This window comes from Panthera uncia, chromosome A2 (genome assembly GCF_023721935.1).
Source record: "Panthera uncia isolate 11264 chromosome A2, Puncia_PCG_1.0, whole genome shotgun sequence".
Lineage (NCBI taxonomy): Eukaryota > Metazoa > Chordata > Mammalia > Carnivora > Felidae > Panthera > Panthera uncia.
The window spans coordinates 5,757,623-5,776,578 of NC_064816.1; the positions used below are offsets into that span (position 1 = coordinate 5,757,623).

General features: G+C 53.8%; 1 protein-coding gene across 2 annotated transcripts in view; it reads right to left on the reverse strand.

Annotated features, from left to right (window-relative positions):
• The window catches only part of ARHGEF18 (Rho/Rac guanine nucleotide exchange factor 18), a 73,731-nt gene that overhangs the window by 10,896 nt on the left and 43,879 nt on the right, over positions 1-18,956 (reverse strand). For both annotated transcript variants that reach the window (XM_049642371.1, XM_049642372.1), the window contains 8 exons: positions 9,572-9,710; positions 8,395-8,507; positions 8,124-8,264; positions 6,089-6,339; positions 5,019-5,144; positions 2,740-2,857; positions 1,633-1,881; positions 542-618 (listed from right to left, as the gene is read on the reverse strand). In XM_049642371.1, coding sequence (XP_049498328.1) covers positions 542-618; positions 1,633-1,881; positions 2,740-2,857; positions 5,019-5,144; positions 6,089-6,339; positions 8,124-8,264; positions 8,395-8,507; positions 9,572-9,710 — 1,214 coding nt within the window. The remainder of the gene's footprint in view (positions 1-541; positions 619-1,632; positions 1,882-2,739; positions 2,858-5,018; positions 5,145-6,088; positions 6,340-8,123; positions 8,265-8,394; positions 8,508-9,571; positions 9,711-18,956) is intronic.

Genomic DNA, 18,956 nt, shown 5'->3' on the forward strand with positions numbered 1-18,956 from the left:
GAGAGGGGACGGTGCACACAGTCACACGGAGGGGACGCCATATGAAGATACGGGGAGAGGATGGCAAGCCAATGAGAGAGGCCCCAGGAGAAACCAGCCCTATGCAGGCCAGGCTTGGCTCCCGTGACAAGGGTATCCCGGGATCAGAGCACCATGGGGCCAAGATGCTCACAGCTCCCAGGGAGCAGCTGCCTGAGCTGGGGTCTTTGGTAGGGAAGGAAGGAGGGGATCTCCTGGCAAGGATGCGGGAGCCCCCGAACCCCCAAGCCCCTGAGAGAGGAAGAGTCACGGAGACAAGGAGGCTAAGACCAGACAGGATGTCAGCCCAAGGCCCTGAGGCCTCCTCAGGCAATCAGACAGGACCCTGGGTCTCGGAAAATTCTACTCCTGCCCTGTTGGAACCTCCTGGCCCCTGGGAGGACGTGGGACAGCGGGTGAACTTTTGGATGTGTCTTCCTGGCCGCCCTCCGACTCAGCTTCACAGCCACCCCCTAACGTCCCAGAGGGCAGGACCCAACATCTGACGAGATGGGATACGTACCACGGAGGCAAAGACGTATTTTTGATCCTTTTCTTGTAGCAGCAAAAGCACATCAGTCAGAAGGACAACGAGAACATCTAATGAGAAAGCACAGAAGGAAATGTCTCACAGGGTCGCAGGGCCACATGGGTCCTGCCAGGCAGACCCATGCGTCCAGGGAAGGCTCTAGCCCCAGGGCAGGGGGGCTGGTCGCTCAGCCTGGTGCCATGATGCTTCTGCAGGAGCCTGAGGGTTTCCGTCCACCTCACGGCTCTCCATCACCTCCTGGGTTCCAACATTTGGCACAGATCAGTGGCTGGAGTCTCCTCCTGCAGGTTGCTGAACCTGCCATTCGGTCCCTGTTGTGATGGCACCTGCAGGCCTGGCCTCTGAGATTCTCTGGCTGATTCCTCAAACATGAATTGTGTCTCCACCCCCCCCCCCCCCCACCCGGCTCCCAGGTCAGCGGGGACTTGAGCCAGGGACGTCGTGGCCTGCCCTCAGGCCCCTTGTCCCTGCGGGGACATCTGACAGCAGAGCCCTGGCACGTCCTGCACGGCGTGTCCAGCCGGAGCCCGTGTGTCTCAGAAAGCAGGAGCAGTACCCTCTCCAGACACCCAGACCAGACGCCTCTCCCCAAGAGTCCTCTCGCCTGAGGCCTGCGCGCTCCTCCTCGCAAGCATTTACTGTACTTCTCGCTACTTTTGGCTTCCTTCCTTCTTTCCCCCTTTCTGCCCACTGGCTGGAGCCCCCGAGGGCACAGCCCTCCCACCACCCACCTGGGTGTCGTGCACCCAGGAGGCGCTAAATTGCCTGCCGGATGCTCGCCCGTGCGAGCTACGAACAAGCACATCTGATCCCTGGCCACCTCAAGCACTCCCCACCAACGATCTTGAAAGATGCTGGCGTCAACAGACAGGTTAGGAGGTTTCCAGAAGCTCGTGGTTTGGCCCGGGGAAACGCGGGCCGGAGGCCAGCGTGCTCTCTGGTCTGGAAGTGCACTGTGGGTTTTGGAGGCAGGGCCCACAGTAGCCCCCGGGCAGTGAGCGGGAGGCTCGGGGACGCGGGGGCCCTTCCGCGGCTGCCCCCCGGAGGCGGGGGCCCAGCCTTACCTTTCAGGCGCCCCGACGTGGTCTTCCAGCACAGCGTGCCCTCCAGATGCAGCTGCCGCTGTAACATGTCCTCCTTGCGGAAGGTCAGGCCGTTCTTCAGCTTGCTGGAGGACTTCAGGTCCACCCTCCCCGCGATCTCCCGGAGGCGCTGGCCTCTCTCGAACTCGCTGACCTTGGCGTCCACTTGCGAGATGATGTCTCTGATGAGCTTCAGGGCCTGGCTCAGGTCTCTGTGGTCCTCGCTGCCGGCTGCCACACACCGCAGGGTTAGCGCCTTCCTGTGTCCCCGTTCACAAACACGACAGAGGCGGACGTGCTATGGGCTCTACGAGGTGCGCTCCCTGAAGCCACTGCTCAGAGGACCCTCAAGAATCACCTCCCAACCAGCGCCTGAATGTAAATGCTTCTCCAGACAAAGGCGGCGGCATCTGGTTCCCGCTGAGACACAGCCTCCGCTGAACGTGGAAGCCGACGCGTGACTGAGAGACAGAAGCGGCCCTGCCTAGCCCTGCTGCCTGCCCCTCCTCGGTGAATGCCCCCCGCCCCCCCAGCCCCAACCCCGTGCCCACCAGCTCTGCCCAGAAGACTCCCTCCACCTCCCGCCATCACCCAGAGCTGGCCCCTGTAGCTCCAAGAATCTGCTCGTTCTCGCAGGGCCCGAGTCTCCTGGGGGTGGGGCTCGTGTGGTCAGGCCCTGGCCTCTGAGAACCCCGGGCTGGCCCGTGGGCCCTTTCTCCTCCGCCCGCCCAGGTTCCAGGCACGTGACACGAAGGCCATCTCTGTGCCTGTCGGGACCAACATTCATCTGCTCCCTGGATGACGACCCAGGGCCTTCTGTGGCCCAGCCTGTGCCAGGGGCTGCGGGGTGACAGCGGGCAAGTGAGACCGGCACCCCATCTTTCTTGAGTCGGAAACCCCACAACCCAGCACAGGCGGATTCGGCATGGTGGCAGCTCGGCTAATGACTGCTGAGCCGCGATGGCTCCAGAGAACCAGGGAGGGAGCACAGAGGGGGCGCTTCTCCAACCCACTGCTAAAACGGGGCAGGAAGACCGAGATCGCCCCTCCAAGCGGCAGTGGGCGAGGCCGCGAGGAGAGCTACTGTACCTTCTGTGTTCTGAATAATGCGCTCCACCAGCACCGGGTACTTGGTTATGCGCTGCGTGACCAGGAGGATACATTCCTGCACACCAAGCCGCCGCACGATGGAAAAGTTGCCGATTTTCTAGGCAATGGGAAACAAAATGCCCCGCTGGCACCCTGGCTCCTGCCAAATCAGCTGGGGGCACCTTCCTTTTTCAGGTCGCCAAGGCCTTTTCTCTCTGTTGCTTCACTGAGTACTTGAAAGGGGGGCTCATCTGCTGTGCGCAGAAAGGCTGACGAAGCAAAGGCAGTGTCCCCTCTTGTAAAGGAGGGCCTCTGTAAAACCCAGGAAGAAGAAACCAGAACCAGGGTGCCTGGGTGGCTCCGTGCGTTGAGCATCCAACTCTTGATTTTGCCTCAGGTCATAATCTCAAGGTTCCTGAGTTCGAGCCCTGCGTTGAGCTCTGAAAGCACAGAGCCTGCTTGGGACTCTTTCTCTCCTTCTCTCTCTCTGTCCCTCAAAATAAATAAATAAACTTTAAAAAAAAAAAAAAAAAAAAAAAAGAGGGGCACTTGGGTGGCTCCGTCGGTTAAAGCGTCTGACTTCGGCTCAGGTCATGATCTCGTGGTTTGGGAGTCTGAGCCCCGCCTCGGGTTCTCTGCTGTCAGCACAGAGCCTGGAGCCTGCTTCGGATCCGCTGTCCCCTTCTCTCTCCCTGCCTCCCCCCCCCCCCCCCCCCTTGTGCTCTCTCTCTCAAAAATACAGGGGGCGGTAGGGAATCACCCAGAGAGCTGTATATCACACACGCCCACATACACATGCGTGCATATACACACAAGGACCCCGACTGACGGCTGCCAGAACCATCTGGAACTACCCTGAGCCTGTGCCTCTGAGGCAGCCCCCTGCTGGCACCCGACGCACACCTCTGGCTAAGAACCCAAGAAGCAGTCACCGGAAGCCAGCTCCTGGCAGGGCGGAGCACGGTTGCTGGTGCCCTCCAGAGCATACCACACATTCTGCTTCTCTGCTCCCTCGACACTCAAGCACTCCAGGAATGCAGCCATTGTGGAGCCACTTTTGAGGAGGACCAGAGGAGGACTCTGGGGTTTGTGAAGTTCCAGGGACAACCTCAAACGGACCCTCTGCCTTTCCCGTCTACATCCATTGGGGCGGAATTTAAAAACCTGTCATTCTTTGTTTTCTAAGTTTACTTATTTTGAGAGAGAGAGAGCACGCGAAGGAGGGGCAGAGAGACAGGGAGAGACAATGAGAGGGAGAGAAAATCCTAAGTAGGCTCCACACTGCCAGCTTAGAGCCTGACTCGGGGCTCGAACTCATGAGTCGTGAGCTTGTGACGCGAGCAGAACTCAAGAAACGGATGCTTAACGACTGAGCCAGCCAGGTGCCCCCAAAACCTGTCATTCTTAACTCTAGACCATTAGTTATTGGCTATCACTTCCAACTAAAGTCCTCGGGGACCAAGCTACAGAAGGCATGCTGACAGCCAAGTGACCTTAACCCAGGTGCACTTGCAAGGATGCGGGAGACAGGGGCTTGCCCCTCCCTGGGGACTCAGGTTGGATGTTGCATTTTTGGTTCTGGGCTGTGAGCACCTGCACGTGACTAGGCAGAAGGCAGGTGTGGGTCATTTCCCAGGCCTCAAGGGACAAATGGGGACCAGAGAGGGAAGGAGGCGAGGTGGGGGGGCAAAGGTGTGGAGTAAGTTATGAAGGCCGAATGGGTGGCTCCAGAGGGGTGGTTTCCAGGACGAGGGAATGACACTTGTGTCCCCTCAGCAGTCTGAGGAGTGGTGGTCAGCAGGTTCCGCGTCGTGGCCTGCTGGTGTGGCCAGGAACAAAGCCCTGGGTGTGCTTTGCTTTGTTTTACATCTCGCAATTCTCCAGATTTCACTGACGTGCTCTGAACAGGTTTGTGGTTAAAATGAAAGAAAAACTTGGGGTGCCTGGGTGGCTCAGTGGGTTAAGCGTCCGGGACTCTTGGTTTCGGCTCAGGTCATGATCTCACGGTTTCGTGAGTTCGAGCCCCGCATCAGGCTCCAAGCTGACAGTGCAGAGCCTGCTTGGGATTCTCTGTCTCCCCCTCTCTCTGCCCCTCCCCCACTTGCACTGTCTCTGTCTCTTTCAAGATAAATAAATAAACTTGAAAATCCCTGGTTTATAACAGGTACCTTATAACCTTAAGCTCTTCAAAGATTACAGTCCTGTGGAAAACAATCCAGAGCAAAGAGGATGCATTTTTTAATTAAAAAAAAAAAAATTTTTTTTTTTTTTTTTTTTACCTTGATCAAGCTTTGAAATTTCTTGTTTTGCTGCAGCAGCAACTTATAATGACTGACCGCCTCGTTGTGGCCGCTACAAAAGACACCGTATTTTTCTTTCATTCTGTCCCCATTTTCGCCTGAAAACTGCAGAAAGACAACGGAGACGTTACTGAAAGGGAGCGTGCAAACCACCAGGGCGTGTTCTCGTCTGGCTCAGTTGATTCCATGAAAATGTGTCTCGAGTTGACTTGGGATTCCCCTTTCTTGTCTAACATACACGCAGGCAGAGAAACGCTTCAGTACGGGGGCCTCCACGCAAGGTGCAGTGAGGCAAAAGGAGAAAACCTTCGAATGGGCTTTACTACGTCACAGTGCTGTAACATTTCCTGAAATCCAAGAAGGGAGCATCAATTTGAGCCGCAGCACGTTAGAGAGATTTCCAAGCAAAAGGGGTATTCTTCTAATTAGCTCTTGATTCGCGGACTCGGGATGCTTCGAGCACCCCGAGGGCAGACGGGGACTGACGGGTCCCCTCTGTCAATCCTGGCTGAGGCTCACAAGTCGACTCAGGAGTCAGGTTAGGCTTGGGGCCCTTTACCACAGATACGCTTTTTTTTTTTTTTTAATTTTTTTTTTTACCATTTATTTATTTTTGAGACAGAGAGAGACAGAGCATGAACGGGGGAGGGGCAGAGAGAGAGGGAGACACAGAATCGGAAGCAGGCTCCAGGCTCTGAGCCGTCAGCCCAGAGCCCGACACGGGGCTCGAACTCACGGACCGCGAGGTCGTGACCTGAGCCGAAGTCGGATGCTCAACCGACTGAGCCACCCAGGCGCCCCATACCACAGATACGCCTCTAACAGCCGGAGACACGGAGGTCAAAACCGGAAAACAAGATACAACACAACACAACCCAGCCAGCGAACCAGACCAAAGCCCCGCCTGCAAGGGCGGACGTGTTCGCACAAGCGCGCTTGGCACGCAGGCGCCTGCTTCTGACCACGAGCTGCACGCACACCCGTGAGGGCCCAGGGCCACGGCCTCTCAGTCAGCAGAGACTGGCCCGGCCCGGCCCGGCCGTGCCCACCTGCTGCACCAGGAGGTCCCCGATTTTCTGGATGACGTAGTTCCGGTCACTGCCCTCCTCCAGGGACTCCCGGCGGCGCTCCTTCAGCCGAGACAGGAAGTGGCTGTGCAAGTCCAGCAGGTCGTCCACACCCGGGAAGAGGCGGCTGACGGCCTGGCTGCTGAACTGTAGCTCCTCCTGCAGGGCCCTGGAGTAGACCTTCAGCATGATCTTGAGCGTCCGTACGTGGTGCACCTCCGTCTGCACCAGCTCTGCGGGGACACGGACCAGGGGACTCACCCGCGCCGGGGAGGGCGCCCACGGTGGCATCACGTGTGCCGCCGGCCCACCGCGTGCCCGGCCGGCCGCTTCCAGCTCGGCACCGGGGCCCTGGCCCTGGGGGTCTCCCCGCCTGGGGGCAGGCCTCCCCTCCCCCCGCCCCGGGGCCCAGCGCTGCGGAGGTCCTAATGTAAGGGAGCAGCCAGGGCTGGGGTGATATCAGGAAAGAGAGGACCCGGGACGTGTGCTGGGACCTCAAATTCACAGGAGGATTTCACGCCCGAAGACATTTCAAGGCTGTTTTAGGCAGGAAGATTGTTCTGTGTTCTTTTTTTTTTTTTTTGATTTTTAATGTTTATTTTTGAGAGAGAGACAGTGAGCGAGCGAGTGAGCGGGGGAGGGGCAGAGAGAGGGAGACAATCCAAAGCGGGCTCCAGGCTCGAAGCTGTCAGTGCAGAGCCCGACTCGGAGCTTGAACCCACGAACTGTGAGACCATGACCTGAGCCGAAGTCGGACACTTAACCAACTTGAGCCACCCAGCTGCCCTATCAGGAAGACTGTTCTGATGAACACCATTCCTTCGGATGTGAAACTCACACGTCTGTGCATGTCACTAACCAGACCCAGACTACAATTGACAAGAAAGCAGAGCTCAGGTGAGGAATTTAATTCTCTGTGAAAAGGTAAAGAAAGATCAGGTTCTGTGTTGGAGTTTACCTGTTGTTTAAATCACGGCCTTGATGCTGTTAGGAGACCAAAGGTCAACACAGCCCCGCCCAGAGCTGCCGGCCATGGGGGCTGGACGCAGCCTGTGTTTGCCCAGAGGGTGAGACAATGTGGCAAAGGGCTGCCTGGATGGAAGCATCCAGACTGGTCCTCTCTGCACCTCCCTGCAGGGTCTCTGCCCTGCTCTGGAGTCCTGAGGCGAAGCATCTATCAGGGTCCCCTCCTGCCCACACCCCAACCCCCTCCAGCCTGGGCAGAAAGCTCAGTGTGTGACACGGGAGGGACCCAGGTGTCAGGGGACACCACCACCAGCCGGACACCAGCGAACGGTGAAGACCCGTGTGTGCCAGAATCTCCTCACAGAACCCCGACGAGGGGCAGAAAATGCCTCCTCGGACGACATAACGGTGTCAGTGCTGGTGAATGATTCCCATGGAGGGAGAATCGTTAAGAACAAGTGAGGGCTTTGGGGAGAGAAGGGCCTCAGATTCCAGTGTGGCTGTCTTGGGTTTTTGTCATCCTGCTTATAGAAAGTCCAGAGGCCCAAAGGGACCTACGTAGGGCACCCAATGCGACACCTGGCCTGGGGACGGGCTCTTGTTTGACAGCCACGCTTTGCACAGTGACCTGTAACCTCCCATCTCAGGACAGCGGCTGTCCACAGCCAGGTCCTCCAATGGCCAGCGGGAAGGGGTGTCCCAACCGGGAGCCAGTGCTACATCACATGTCTCCCAACCCCCTGGGGGGGGGGGTGTTGTCTGTGGTCACCAGGGATGGCTGGGACAGGCCTGGGGGAGTCTTCTCTCTCAGGGTCACCAGCAGGGTCAGGATGAGTCAGGACTGGGCACTCGGCCACGCTCGTCCTCAGGGATGCGTTCCCACAAAGCCCTCCCTGGCCACCTCTTCCCTGACTGGGAGAGCAGGGCTGCCCTGGGGGAGCAGACGGAGCTGGAGGTCCCAGCGGAGCCCAGACTCCCAGGCGCAATCAATCAAAACAAAGATGGAAAAGAAGGAAGTAGAAGGTCAGCGTGATGGTGCAGAACTTCTCACCATAGAGCACATCCTGCCTCTTTACCACCTCTCTCTTTTGTTTCTTTGCATACGCGGCATCCACAGAGAGGCTCCAGGACTCGGCCTCGAACTCGCGGGCATCTGACTCGATCTCACTCCTCAGCGAGGCCGTGCAAGGGTCTGAGGGAAGAAAAAGCGGCCACTGCTCCACTGGCTCTGGGCCGCCCCAGGCCGTGTCCCGTGGACACAAGGATAGGGGTCCCGGCACTTTCCCAGCGTGGCACCTGGGAAAGAAGCAAGAGGGCCGTACCTTCTACAAAAATGGGCTCGGCATTCGAAGATGTAAGCGAAAGAGAGTCATCAGCTGCCTGCTTAAATTTTAAAAATACGGAGTCGGCTTCATCCATCTCTCCTGTGACTGGTCTAAATAAAAATCATAAAAACCATTATTCAAAAAATCTCAATTAAATACACATACACACCCTTTCTAGGAAGGCAAATCTATTTGAGAACTTTCCAGATTTCTATATGCACTTAAACTTTGTCACAGATCTTTTTGTTTTTAAAAGAATTGATTTTACCTTTTTTTTTTTTTTTTTTTTTAAGTTTACTGAGAGAGGGAGAGAGAGAAGGAGGGAGGGAGGGAGAGCGAGTGAGCAGGGGAGGGGCAGAGAGAAAAGGAGAGAGAGGATCCCAAGCAGACTTTATACACTCTCAGCGCGGAGCCCGACATGGGGCTTGAACCCACGAACCACGAGACCATGACCCGAGCCGAAACCAAGAGTCGGACGCTTAACCGGGACAGAGTCACCCAAGCTCCCCACAGATCGTTTGTAAAAATCGTAACATTAGGACGTCCCCCCATCATAACTGACTTCAATTCAATGTCCAGGTATGTTCTCAGGGTGAGTTGGATTGTACGCTTCCTTTAATGGCCACCGGAGCCCACGGAGCCCCCGCAATTCTTTCGAGTGAGAGTTAGGTGGACACAGCCACACTCACAGGTGAGGGTGGAGAACCCTTCTTAACGGAAAAAGATAATCAGCCCCCTTCCCCGCTAACCCGTGCAAGGACCACCGTGATGACATCTGTTAGCATTAGGTTTTCAACCGAAACACCGCTGAATGGAGAAATATGGGAGCCACCTTGAGTCCACGGAGGACAGGGTTAAGGCGTTAGTAACGGGATGCCACCTCCACGGCAACCTCAGTGGGACTTCTACCATCATCTCAGGCTTGGACAGAAACCCCGCCCAAGGGCCCTTCAAGGGTATGAACCCAGCTGGCTGCAAGAGGCCAGTACACCCAGAATCTCAGAAGCAAGTGTGAATAGGAATTTCACCGTGTGGCTGGGGGCCTACGATCAGATTCACACGGACCTGAGGGTCTCCTTTCCGAGAGGCCATCTGTGGGGTCCCAGGGGAATGTCTCATCCTGCTCCCTCCCTTCACCTGTAGCTGCCCCTGGCGCAGAGACGGACCGACTTACCCGAGCTGCGTCCCCGTTCCCGCCGGGCTGGGTGCTGGCTGTGGCCCCCCCTTCTGTGAGACCGTCATGCCGACATTCCTGGACAGGGCCGGGCTGCCATCGGACAAGAGGGTGGCCCTCGGGTGCTCCTTTAAGGACGCTGCGACAGAGGCAAACACAGAGTTGGTGCTGAGAAAGCGGGCAGGGTAGTGGAGCTGGCCCGTCCGGAAGCCCCGTTCTGACTGTGGCCGCAGCACGGACAGGATCTTGGAGGTCAGCAGCTCGTTATCCAGAAAGACGTTCTCGCTCCATTTCCGAGGAAAAGAGCTGTAGAAAGACAGCTCGGGGCGGCCACGGAGCGCGCCATCTCGGTCACTGCTTTTGGAATGGGTGTTCCCCATGTTCACGGTCCGGGCTCCAGGACCCGGCGTGGTGCGAGGCCGGGCTGCGTCGCTTTTATGCCTCCGTGTGATCCTTCTAGAAATGTAAAGCCGCGTCTTCTCCTACTGTATTGGCTGAGACAGCGGGTCTGGAGGGCAGGAAATTGGTCCCCACTGTGACCATTTAGTGTGGAAATCGCACAATATCTTCTCCTTTGGTAAAATAACAACAAAAAAACCCCGACACCCCTTCCATCTTGGCAGGAGGTAAAAGGCGGAGAGTAGTTTATATTCACTGTAAATAATCTAAAATCACCAAGAGCTCTGCGCTTGGCGTGGCTCGTGCCGACATCACACACACACACACACACACACACACACACACACAGGGCTGTAATTAACCCGAGATCGGATGTCAGGATGACTCCGAGACCCAGAGACTGCAGGGCACGATGTGTGGCCACACGCGCCCCTGACCGTAAAAGCACTCTGATAGAATGTGAGCAGCAGAGCGGACAGACGAGAGGTGCCAATCCTATTTTACGCTACGACTGCAAACCAACCTGACACTCGACAGGGGCTCCAAAGGGTTCTTCACACTCATCTGCTCGTTAATGTAGGAAACGAGATGATAGGATGTGTGTAATTCTCTGGTCACCTTTCCCACTGATGGAAAGATGAAATTCAGAAGGCCAAACTCTCACCCTCTTCTATTTGACAAATCAAGTTGAGCTGAGATGGGCTGCTTGGCTAATTCATTCTCAGGGTGAAAACCACACTGAAAGCTCTATTCCAGGTGAGGACAAAGAGCAACGTTAGGAAGAAATCTGGAGGGGACTGTGGGCGCCTGGGTGGCTCAGTCAGTTGAGTATCTGACTTTGGCTCAAGCCATGATCTCACAGTTCGTGAGTTCAAGCCCTGTGTCGGGCTTTCTGCTGTCAGCACAGAGCCCACTTCAGATCCCGTCCCCCTCTCTCTCTTTTCCTCCCAGTTTGCTCACGCACTCTCTCTCAAAAAAAAAAAAAAAAAAAATTTTTTTTTAAAAAAGGAAGAAATCTGTCCACTAGCCTTTCTGACCTGGCTCCTGGGTCCCCCCGGGGAACCCAAGCTTCATTTTTTGTTTTTGTTTGTTTTTTTTTAGTTTATTTTGTTTATTTTTGAGACAGAGAGAGAGAGAGAGAGAGAGAGAGCGAGCAGGGGAAGGGCAGAGACAGAGAGAGAGAATCCCAAGCAGGCTCCAAACTGTCAGCATGGAGCCCAATGTGGGGCCCGAATTCAGGAACCATGAGATCATGACCTGAGCCAAAACTGAGAATTGGACACTTAAACCCACTGAGCCACCCAGGTGCCCCCACCCCCAAGCTTCGTTTTTTGTCACACAGGGAAGTAGTGGGGACCGTGGTTCTCTGCCGCATGCAGACCATGACATTTGGGGTGGCTAAGGGACCAGTACTAGAGGAAAATGTACTTAAGAGCTTTTCTGCACAGTGGGATTCTGCATTCTGAAAGTTTTAACTTAGGTGGAAATTCAGGGTGGTTGGAAACATGCAGTTGGGTACATGTCGGAGAGAAAACTGGTCCAGGAGTAATGAACAGAGCTTATCAGCTGAGACTTAAGCACTAGGCGGCGTGATGCCATATTCCACGCGGAACATGTATCCGTAGCCGTTCATTCTGTAACACAGCTCTGTATGGTGGGGGTGACATTTGCCCAGTGACCCCAAACACCCCAGCGTCATGATACTAAGTGGCTTACCACTGCTATTATCATAAAGACAAAGGTGATGAGGCTCTCTCTCATATATGAACACCCATTCACCAAGGTGAAAGTCATAAATTGAGGCCTCTGTGGTCCAGGGCAGGCATTTCCTGCCATTTCGACACCACTGTAAACCCCACCTAGGCAATTATGATTCAAATATACAAATATGGGACCAACCCTGAAATGCGTTCTTTGCCTGGCTGACTGATTGTTCCTGTGACCCGACATCTTACCTGAAGTGAGATACATTCTGCTTTAAAAATATTTTTAATGTTTATTTCTGAGAGAGAGAGAGAGGGAGACACAGAATCTGAGGCAGGCTCCAGGCTCTGAGCTGTCAGCACGGAGCCCAGTGCAGGGCTCGAACTTGTGAACTGCCGAGATCATGACCTGAGCCAAAGTTGGATGCTTAACCGACTGGGCCACCCAGGTGTCCCACATTCTGCTTTAACCAAAGAGTCTGCAGGAGAAAAAGTCACCATAAACATCTTCTGAGCATCACTAGTCCCCAAGAAGTTTAATAAATGATGGACACACTAAATCTACAGTAACTTAAATCTTCCCTTGATAATTGAGAAGATACTTTGAGGTATTCATGGCTAAGGGTCATGACTAGGGACACCAGGTACTCAAAGGGGTACAAGGGACAGAATTTCAGCTGAAAGAACAGTAAGGTGGTCTCTCTCACATATGATACAATTTACTTATTTATTCTGATCGCTGTTTCCCGAGTAGAATGGAGGGCAGTGCCTCCCGCAAAACGGGTCAAGAAATCATTGTTTTATGGAATATTTTTCAGCCATAAAGAGGAAGGAAATCCTGATGCTTGCTACAGCACGGACAAAACTTGAGGACATCATGCTAAGCAAAATAAGCCATACACAAAACGATGAATACTGCCCGAATCCACTCACAGGACGTCCCTAGAGGAGTCCCGTCCAGAGACAGAGAGTAGATGGTGGGAGCCAGGGGCTGGGAGTCCATGTTTCATGGGGACAGAATCTCAGTTTGGGGAGATGAGAAAGTTCTGGAGACAGAGGTGGGGGTGGTTGCACAACAGTGCGAATGTAGCTAATGTTACTGGAATGTACTCTTAAAAATGGCTAAAATGGGGGTGCCTGGGTGGCTCAATTGGTTAAGCGTCTGACTTTGGCTCAGGTCATGATCTCGCAGTCTGTGAGTTCGAGCCCCGCATCAGACTCTGTGCTGACAGCTCAGAGCTTGGAGCCCGCTTCGGATTCTGTGTCTCCCTCTCTCTCCCTCTCTGCTCTTCCCCCACTCATGCTGTCTCTCAAAAATAAACATTAAAAAATTAAAAAAAATTTTTTTAAACGGTTAAAATGGTCAATATTATGTTTACGTATTTTTTTTTTTTTTTTAAGGAGTCACTGCTTCCTTGGGATGGAACACAGTGGAGTTGGGTTACTCAGATCTCTACATACAAAGGATAAAATTTCCTAGAACTATTGACTCCCTTTCCCTCACCAAAGAGTGCAGGTAACAACTGGCAAAACCCAAACAGGGTCTGTCCCCGAGTTAACAATACTGTACAGATGCCAGTGATCTGGTTTTAACCACGGGCTGAGGTCATGTCAGATTACCATCCCTGGGGGATGCTTGGTGAAGGACACCTGAGACTCTGTACTAGTTTTGCAACTTCCTGTGAATTTTATTTCAAGACAAAAAGCTGCAGCGGCCTCTCATTATTCCCCGTAGTGATGTTCCATAAAGTTGCAGCGAACCCTGCTTTAGCCAATACCGAATTGCCGCTCCTGGGGAAGCTACAAGGCTAGGTTCCCGGGAACTTCTGCCCACGCCGGTCATCAGCCCATCAATACGCAACCTTGCTTTGTGTGTGTTTCTCTTGAAGGATACCTTATTTCATACATGCTGTTGATTTATTACCATTGAACTCATGGTCAGTAGGACTACAACTCATGGCTGAAGGGAGCGGAGTGTACCTAACACACGTAATTCCTCCTCCGAAAGACGCATCACAGCCTTTTTGCACTCAGTAATGCCCGACAGCACCCCAGCACGATGCCCGGGGACCATTTTATGCGTGTATGTATGTATGTATTTACAGCTTATTTTTATTTGAGAGAGAGAGAGACAGAGAGCAAGCAGGGGAGGGACAGAGAGAGGGATACGGAATCCCAAGCAGGCTCTGCACTGCCAGCACAGAGCCCCACGCGGGGCTCGAACTCACAGACCACAAGATCATGACCTGAGCCGAAGTCACGAGTGGGACCAACTGAGCCACCCACGCGCCCCACCGGGGGGCCATTTTAAACAGCCAAATCACCGACGGAGAGCACAAAAATGTGAAAAACATGGCATTAAGCACACTGCAAAAAGGACGCTTGTTCAAGGACGAGATGAAGTAAGGAGGCAGAAGGTCACGTCACCTTGTTGGATAGGAACACGCGTGCTGGGGGACTTGTATTTTCACTGGACACGTCTGCTGCACGTGACTGTGAACGCCCCACAGGTACTGATTTGGGAGTTACGTATAAGATTTTTTTTTTAATGTTTATTTACTTTTGAGAGAGGGACAGAGACAGAACGTGAGCAGGGGAGGGGCAGAGAGAGAGGGAGACACAGAATCCAAAGCAGGCTCCAGGCTCTGAGCTGTCAGCACAGAGCCCGACGCGGGGTTCAAACTCACAAACCGCGAGATCATGACCTGAGCCGAAGTCGGACGCTTAACCCACTGAGCCATCCAGGCGCCCCCAGGTTACTTATACGTTTCAGCAAGGAAGTTAAGTTTGCAAATACAGAATCCGGGAATAAATGAGGGCAGGCTGTACGTAAGAACCCTGTTGACTGAGAAATTACTATTACATTGCAGAACACCCTTGTTTGCTCAGACACACACACTATTTCTTGAGAGCTCACACTCCCCAAAAGTCTCTGAGCTGGGGGGACTTCTTACAGAAAAACAGAATGCTGTACATCTGACAGCAATATGGCCTCTGGAGATAAATCATTCTTTTTCCTCTGGAGGAACTAACCACGACTGCCCCTCTCACGCCACTTAAGACTTTTAAAGTAAGGGGTGGACAATCACTAATCAAGTCTTTCTAGAACACGTGCAGCCACGGAAATGAGTGCCTGATCAAGACACGAGTGGGGGGCTCTGCGACAGACCAGCTGCTTCAATCATGTCGTTTTATTCTGTATTTTTTTTTAAGTTTATTCATTTATTATTTCCGAGAGAGAGAGAGAGTATGTGCACAAGCTGCGGAGGGGCAGAGAGAGAGAGAGGGAGACACAGGATCCGAAACAGGCTCCAGGCTCCGAGCTGGGGCCTCGAACTCATGAACTGCAAGATCACGACCTGAGCGGAAGTCAGACACTTAACCGACGGAGCCACCCAGGCGTCCCTTACTCCATATTTCTGACGATCTGACAGGTGGCACCTTGCCGACCCAGGAAAGCCTGCCCCTGCCAGGGCTGGCAGGTTCCTAGAGACAGGAAAGGACTCGCCTGTAAGAGCACCTTTCACATGCACACCCAGCAACCCAGAGCCCACGCTCCAGCCTCCTTGTCCGTCGGGCTTTTCACTCGGGGCCACCGTCCCCCTGCCCCGATTACCCCAGGGCCCGGGGCTGGACAACCAGGGCCAGCGCCTGTACCCCAGAGCCCGCTGGGGTTTTCAATCCAGCCAGTCTTAAGCCTGTTCACCCCGCCCCGACCATTCCTCCCCACGGAAACCACCGTGAAGGCTCTTGCCCACATCTTCCACTCATGCCCGCCTCTGGCTCCTGACCGACCCTGGGGCATCCGGCAGCCCCCTGCGGCCCTGTGATGCGTGCCCCGCCTCCTGCTCCTGGGGGCCGCGAGTACAAACTTCTCTCATGGCAGTCATTTCCAGGTCTGCTGTCTTCCCATACCTGCTTCAGACAAATCCTGCAGACCCTGAAAACACCAGCCACCCAGGGGCCCGGGGGCCTGCCTGCCAGGGCCGGGGCCTCCAACATTCTCAAACACACGCAAAACCGCGGGGCTGCTGGTGGGAACGCAAGGCGGTAGAGCGCTTTGGAAAACTGGTGCTTCTCCAAACGGCTAAACGTGGAGGTGCCATTCCCTCCAGGTACACGCCCGAGAGAGGCGACAACGGGCACCCGCACAAACACTCGTACGTAAATGTTCACGCAGCACTCTTCGCAACAGCCAGAAGCGGAATCGGCCCCAGAGGTCCGTCGACTGATGGCTGGAAAAACACAACAGGGTCCATTCACACGATGGGCTATTACTCGGCCCTACAAGGAACCAGGCGCTGCTTCAGGCTGGATCCTGGATGAACCTGGAAAATATGCTGAGTGAAAGAGGTCAGACCCAAGTGACCACATACTGTAGGCGTCCGTCTCCAGGAAAATGGGCAGAAGAGGCAAGTCCATGGAGACAGAAAGGAGACTGACGGCTGTGTGGGACTGGGGGAGAACAGAGGGCGACAGCTAAGGGCTATACGCTTTCTCCGTGGGGTTCTAACACTGACTGTGGTGACCGGGACCCCACTTACGTGGGGGAGCTGTATGGTACGTGAGTTATAGCTCAGTAAAGCTTTCATTTTTTATTTTTAAAGTTTATTTATTTAGAGAGAGAAAGAGAACGAGTGGGAGAGGGGCGGAGGGAGAGGGAGACAGAGAATCCCAAGCAGGCTCCGAGCTATCGGCGCAGAGCCCCATGTGGGGCTCGAACCCATGAACCGCGAGATCACGACACGAGCTAAAACCCAGAGTCGGACGCCCTTCCGTAGAGCCTTTGAACCAACCAATAAACTCGGTGAGGTACAGCCATCTTTCTGGAGGAGCAGAACAGATGTTGTGGGTCAGTCACTCTGCCCTTGGCAGAGAGAGGCAGGAATGGGCGTTCGTCCTGCCCTCGTGTCTTCCTAAACCAGACAGCCATGGTGGGACGGAGGGGGCGGCGGTGCGGTGCTGGGATCGGGGCCACGGAGCAGAGGTGAGCACCCGGCCGCCTAGCGCTGTCTGCACACCGCCACGACCGCCACGACCGCTGCTTCGGGGCCTAATTAGCACCGTCTGCCCACTGCTGAGAGGGGCCATCGATCGGCGTGCACCGGGCCCGCTGCAGAGACTGTACCACAGAGCCGTTTGTGCGCGGGGACCTGGGGAAGAGGCAGGGGCAAAGACAGGAGGCCAACAGGGAAAATGTGAAAAGTTCTTTGCCCAGAGGAAAAAAATACACGCTGTTCTCAGCAACAAATTGCAGCCTGTTCTCATGATGATTGTTTTTTAAACGTTTATTTATTTTTGAGAGACAGAGAGAGCGAGCGAGCGAGCAAGTGGACGAGGGGCAGAGAGAGAGAGAGTGGGAGACAGAAGATCCAAGGCAGGCTCTGTGCTGACAGCAGAGAGCCCAATGTGGGGCTCGAACTCGCGAACCGTGAGATCATGACCCGAGCCGAAATCGAGACTTGGACACTTAACCGACTAAGCCACCTAGGCGCCCCGTGATGATTATTTTTTAAAACCTGTTTTGTCTTGGTGGCTTGAAGAGCGGTCTCTGTGAGCAAATCAGACGACTAAGTTGTGTGACGGATACCACGACCCTACTTACTTACACACCTCGGAGATACTGTGCGTTCGGTTCCAGACCCACCACAATAAAGCGGGTCAAGTGAGTGTTCGGGTTTCCCAGCGCATAGAAAAGCTATGTTCACACTACACTGTGGACTATTAAGTGTGCAACTGCATTATGTCTGAAAATTCAGTACCCATCCCTTAATTTAAAAACTTTTTTTTAGTTGGGGAATTGGAGTGACTTGACAGATGAACACAGGGGAAGGGAAGGAAAAATCAGATAAAAACAGAAAGGGAAGCAAGCAAACCATAAGAGACTCTTTTTTTTTTTTTTTTTAAATACTAAAGGTACTTCTTTTTAAACTTTTTTTTTTAAGTTTATTTATTATTGAGAGAGAGAGAGAGAGAGAGCACAAGCTGGGGAGAGGCAGAGAGGGAGGGAGACACAGAATCGGAAGCAGGGTCCAGGCTCTGAACTGTCGGCACAGAGCCCGATGCGGGGCTTGAACTCACGAACCGTGAGATCATGACCTGAGCCGAAGTCAGACACTTAACTGACTGAGCCACCCAGGTGCCCCCATAAGAGACTCTTTCTTAAATACAGAGAACAAACTGGGGGTTGCTGGAGGGGGGCTGGGGGCTGGGTTAAGTGGGTGGGGGGCATTAAGGAGGCCCTTGTTGGGATGAGCACTGGGTGTCCATATGTAAGAGATGAATCACTGGGTTCTACTCCTGAAGCCAAGACTACAGTGCATGTTAACTAACCTGAATATAAATAAAATAAAAAGGAAAAAAAACCCTTTTTTTTAAAAAGTTTACTTATTTTGAGAGAGTGAGTGAGTGAGCGAGCAGGGGAGGGGCAGAGAGAGAGGGAGAGGGAATCCTAAGCAGGCTCTGCTAACAGCATGAAGCCCGACGTGGGGCTTGATCCCACGACCCTGGGATCATGACCTGAGTCGAAATCAAGAGTCGGACACTCAACCAGCTCGAGCCACCCAGCACGAATTTTATGTTCTCAATAGCAGATCCCTCCAGCTGCTCAAAGGCAACCGGGAACAGCTTGGGAAGGCAGATGGGCCCTGGCACAGAAGTCCCCCCAGTTTTCTGGAAAGGGTCGCATAAAGGGACCAGCCAAGTGACATCATTAGGCGGGAACAGCCGCCCCCTGTTGCACAGGGGTTTCAAAAGCTTGGCTTCAAAACGACTGTCACTTTTCTCATCTTTACTGAGGTCCTGCGTCCCGTCCCTGTCCCTGCCCCCACTCTTTGTCTCAGTGCAGACTTTCCCTGCAGGCTGAGATTGGCGTCTGTCTCTGGAGAGTTCTGGCAAGCACGCGCTTTGGGCGAGTGTTCGAGAGACAATTAAGAAAATCTGAGACAAGATGAAGTTTTCAGTTCACAGTTCCTGGCTCTTCAGCCACCTGAGAATAGACTAAATCAAACTAAATCGATGCCAAGACAGCTCATTGATTTCTCTGCCCTGCTTCATTTCGATGTTACACAAGTAAGACAGTATAAAGAATAAGCCTAAAGAAGAAAAAAAAGGCAAAACACAACAGAAAACCTTAACCCCGTGCCTAAGGGGCAAAGGGGGAAAAAACAAGCATCTTGGGGCTTAGAAGTAAGTGTGTGCCAGAAAGAATACTCTTCCTGAACCTGATTATTACCCAATAAAAATAATTCACAACCCTCTACTCCCAAATTACGTCAAACCTA